Consider the following 4953-nt stretch of genomic DNA (forward strand, 5'->3'; position numbering starts at 1 on the left):
TACAAGCTGTCAATGTGTTCAATTTCACCTTCAACAGACATAAAGTGTACAAATGAATTTGCAACATGTAATCACTTAAGACAAACATGAAGGAGCATTCGTGAGAGCAGACATAATACAAGTTCTCTCGGCAGTTATCATCAACGCAGTTACAAGAGGATTAAGTAAATTCATAGAGCCCGAGTGTAAAAGCAGCTAATGCAGGCAATCTTCTTCACTTCATGCGCCTGCACTTTTCCGAGAAAATAGATGTTCATTGCCTTCAGTTCTTCCCATCTTCAGAAATGTCTGGCTTGTCCTCCTTATCTTTCTTCTCCTCCTGCTGCCAGACAAATGTTAGTCAGACTTGGCAAAGATTGTGCAGAAAACAATAAAAGATATAGATGCATGGTAAAGAAATCATGATTACTACATAAATCACATTGCATAATAAATCTATCAACTAACCAATATTTTACTACTAAGCTGCTTAATAAATATTGCGGTGATACCATTTTTATGGACATGACTATAGCTGTACTCTTTAACAAGTTCAGCATTTCCCTTGTCTGAAGATGACATGATACAAACTGTTACTTATTTATTGAATTTTGCAGGTAGTTTTGTTTGCCAGTCACCATAAGAACTAGATCCTTTGAGCATACCAAATGAAAGATGGCATGAACCAAATGACGAGGGTACAACTCTAGCACTCAAAACTGTGGACAAGAACACTGTTACTGTGTTACATCATGCCATCACTGGACTAGAAGAACAAAAGGGGAACTCATAAGGATAGGAGAGAGGTAAAGATCTTTACCTCTCCTTGGCCATGCAAAGATGCCAGTAGATCTTTCACAGATGGGTCATTGGGGTCAACACCAGGAAGCTGAAATAAGAGGCGACGGGGAACCAATTATAAGCAACTGAAACTGCTAAATTCATGTTTACATGACACTGGTTTTAAGTTTTAACTTCTATGAGAAGGCTTACCGAATTAAGGATGGATGTCACAAATGATCTGTCTTCAAACACTTTGCTCATATCAGATTGACCAGCCGCCTCAGCGTCCTGGACAGACATTTGAAGAGCTGCATGCAGCATAGAAAAATACACATCAGAACATGTAAACATTTCGATCTGAGGCTAAGACAGAAGTTCTGCAAGTCTGCATTATATAACAACTAAGAAAAAGACATAATTATACATAATTTATACATATGTACATAAGGGACAGGAGAAATTCAACGTGAAATATGTGGACATTTTTAAAGATGATATGACAGCAGCAGGAATCTCTGAAATTTATCTTTTGAATATTTGCTGATATTTTACGTGAGCGCATACTGCTAAGGTTAGTTAATGCTAATCTTCAAGGTTTCTTCACAAAAGAATTGTTCTTTTCTTTTCTTTCAGCTCAGGTGCAACTTTTCGGTACAGTTTGGTTGGCGATCATCAAACAAGCAAATAGCCAGGCAGAGGGTGTGGTCTATGAGTTTCAGTGAAATTGCATTATAAGCAAATATTTTCCTACAGAAGGATAAATATGGGACAAGCTGATGCTAGAGATTGGTACTTCAAATTTAATAATCAAAATTGGCATAAGAAATAGAAGGACCTACCCAATGCCAAATCCTGGTCATCTGCAGCAGCTTCTGCCATAGCAGCATCAGCCACGGCTGCAGCTCCTGAAGCACCCTCATCCATTGACATAGCAAGTGCTTGCTGTAGTAGCTGAGCATCATCATCATCCTGTGGGTTACAATATTATCAATCTGATATCAATAGAATAAGATATAGCTGAAAACAGAATAATACCACCCACAAGATTTATCAGCAAACCAAATGATTGCTATATTTTCTTTTGGGGCGATTAACAGTTGTAACCTAGTTCTATAGTAGTTACAAACCAAGAAAGAACTAGGTAAGAAGTTGCATCAATGATACTTCATTTTCAAAGCATATTGTTAAATGGATGTGTAATCAAAACTTGGACGTGTATTTACGATTATGAGTGCAATGACAAACAAACAAATCAACTTTTTTTGCTTCTCTATAAAAAGTTACGCGATAGTGTTATACATGTAGATCACTAGGAAATACAGAAGCACCATTATTAGCAGATAAAATATTGTACTAGGCAGTCCATAAGCATGGTGAAGCTAAAACAGATCTAGTTTATTATGATATAGTATTACTCCAACTTGGAATTAGGCATTGGATGATGAAAATACCTTGAGTAGATCTGCGTCAACATCAGCAGGAGCATTTAAGGTAAGTTCCGCTTCAGCCATAATAGCATCGGTAGAGCTTGAGGGCTGATCCTTGTTGTCTTCTGCAGCCTTTTTCGCGATAGCCTCTTGCCTAGCTCGCTCTTCCTCCATAGACAACCGTAGGGCAAGTGCCAACTCTGGGTCCACATTTGGGTCCACGCCAAAATCATATCCAGTAGCTCCGGTGGCTGCAGCAGCTGCTGCAGAAGCAGCAAAGCCACTTCCACCTTCTTCGCCAGTAAAGATAGGAGTGCTGTGAAACAGGTAGGGGTTATAAGGTGGTCAGCCAAAGTACATTGTCATATCAACCTAGAGCCCTAAGGATATGAAAGAAAGTTAGTTACCTTATAAGAACATCAGAAAGGGCATGGTCACCCGGAGGGACATGGACGATGTGGCTGCTATCACTGCTGTTCACAGCAGCGATCAGCGCTTCCAGTTTCTCAGGCTTTTCATCATCAGTTTCACCAAAATCAACAACGTCAAGGGCAACATTATTCTTCTTCAGCTTCTTCCCTATTGTCTCCAAGACCTTCTTGTCGTATGTCACAGGGCTGAGATATGAGGGCAACAAAATTAGCTATAATTCAGACAAAATAGGGTCCATGGATGTTATCTTGCTCATATTTGCTCAACATACCTTCCAATGAAAACAATAATTCTCTGCTGTTGCCTCTTATTCTGGCGATGCTTTAGCGCCAGCTGAGCAACCTGAATAGCCGCGGCCAAGTTTGCTTCAGCTCCAACTTCCAGCCCTGTGCATTGAATTGTTGGATATCAATTAGAACTACAATTCCTACTTTGCTAGCATATTTTGTGAAAGAAAGGCCTACTAAGGGTCGTACTGCCAACAAACGGCATCCAAAAGGCTACACCAAGCCCGACGAGCTTACACAGTTACATTGAAACCCTAAACTTCTGCGCCAGCACGGGGTAACGGCGGAAATTGGGGTACTGACGGGAGCTTACCGTGCATACAGGCGAGGATCTTGCCGAGGTCGCTGGTGGGGGTGACAAGCACGCGCACGCCCTTGCCGGCCATCGTCATGACGCCCACCGTATTCTCCGGGTTCGACTGCAAGAGGCCACCGACAAACGAGTCAGATCCGGAACACAAAACCCTAGCCCACACACAGCGAGACGGGACCGGGTCGACCAATCGGGTCGGAGGGGGCGCGGTACCTGGGTCTTGGCGCCGCAGATGAGGTTGACGGCGTCGGCCTGCGCCTGGAAGCGGGACGGCGAGTAGTCGCCGTTCCGCATCCACTCCGAGTTGTCTATGCAGATCATCGTCGACTGCAGAAGGAGGGGAAACCAAACAAACGGTGAGAAATCGCTAGGAATCGAAGCTTGGCGGAGGCGATCTGGAAGGCCGGCGGGATGTACTGACCTCGAGCACCATGGTTGCGCCGCTGTGAGTCGCTGCGGTCGAGGGTTGGGTTCGGGTTGGGGAACAAGCTGATCCAAGGTGGGGAGGAGGGTGGAGTTCTTATTTGCGGTGTCGCCTTCGTGGACGTGGATTGCTTTCCGAGGAGGACACCGATTCAGGCTCTGTGCGCGTCGGTCCGGCCCGCGGTGGAACCGGACTGTTCTCTTACCTGTTGGGCCTTTTTCGAAGGCCCATTAAACAAAGTCACGAAAATTGATCTAGTCTCGATTTTTTTTTCGCCAGTACCGTCCTGACTTTCAACCGGGTTTTTGCCATTGGTCCTACGGTACAACTTCATCATATCTGGCCTTCACATATCCCACTAGTAAAACGCTCGTGCGTTGTTACGAGCTACAATGCATACTTCAAATCACAGATCTATCATACACTTCAGCAATTTCATTGACCAATGAGTGAATAATTATTTGGTACCGCAATGCTGCAATTTCTTTTATGTAACAGCCCAGATGAAAAGAGAATAAAGTCTCCATCTTGAGTGTAGCACATGAAGTTCAATGGGGCAGGGTCATGTTTCTTCATTGAAATATTGTTAGGGCATATTTCTTTTTTAATGGTTTTGATGATTGATGACAATGCTTTTGTTGACTAATCGTGTGCGTTGAGCATTTCACATACATCTATCTTATGGCACAAGACGATTTGAACCCCTCTGGAGATTTATAAAGACGATGTTTTCTTGCGTTTCTTTTTTGGTGGATTTGAGTCGTAGAAACACCGTACTATTAAGAGGGGGTCCGCTTCGGAAAGGTTTGGGTGGAATCTTCACGTGCACTTTCCTTGCACCATGTTTCCTTTCCCCGCATTTGAGCTTGTTCATCCTTATGTTTGAACCTTGGCAGAACAGGCTAAGTGGTAGTACCGCTTCTCACAACGATAGTACCGCTCCAGCGACACTGCTGCTGTGTAGTACGGCTCCTACTCCCGCCTATTTCATGGGTTCTGTAAATGAGCGGTAGCAGAGCGGCAGTTCGCCACGGTAGTACCGCTCATGCGGTACTACGGGGCTAAATGTCTCTATACTACCACGAATTTATAGGACTTCGATGAGCTAAGCGGAAGTACCGTTGCTCTCCAAGGTAGTACCGCTTAAGCGGAACTACCACTAGAGAGTACCGCTTATTTGCCTCGTTCTGTTGCGGTCTGTTCCACGAGCGGCAATAGGGCGGCCGTACCCAGCAGTAGTACCGCCTAGGGCAGCACTACCGCCCTACCTTCCTCTACTACCGCAGGTATTGTCTACTATTCATCTCC

General features: G+C 44.1%; 1 protein-coding gene across 2 annotated transcripts; it reads right to left on the reverse strand.

Moving 5' to 3' along the window:
* LOC119285090 (26S proteasome non-ATPase regulatory subunit 4 homolog) lies at positions 1 to 3778 on the reverse strand. Of its 2 annotated transcripts, none has more exons than XM_037564308.1 (10): positions 3643 to 3778; positions 3435 to 3548; positions 3222 to 3327; positions 2893 to 3007; positions 2597 to 2806; positions 2214 to 2505; positions 1602 to 1731; positions 973 to 1070; positions 800 to 868; positions 1 to 319 (listed from the first exon to the last, which is right to left on the reverse strand). In XM_037564308.1, the coding sequence occupies exons 1-10, from the start codon at positions 3652 to 3654 to the stop codon at positions 263 to 265; spliced, it is 1203 nt and encodes a 400-aa protein (XP_037420205.1). In that variant the 5' UTR covers positions 3655 to 3778; the 3' UTR covers positions 1 to 262. The 2 variants fall into 2 exon arrangements, with proteins under 2 accessions (XP_037420205.1, XP_037420204.1); XM_037564307.1 differs by having other exon boundaries at positions 1 to 322.
* Between the last annotated feature and the right edge of the window lie 1175 nt (positions 3779 to 4953).

This window comes from Triticum dicoccoides, chromosome 4A (genome assembly GCF_002162155.2).
Source record: "Triticum dicoccoides isolate Atlit2015 ecotype Zavitan chromosome 4A, WEW_v2.0, whole genome shotgun sequence".
NCBI lineage: Eukaryota > Viridiplantae > Streptophyta > Magnoliopsida > Poales > Poaceae > Triticum > Triticum dicoccoides.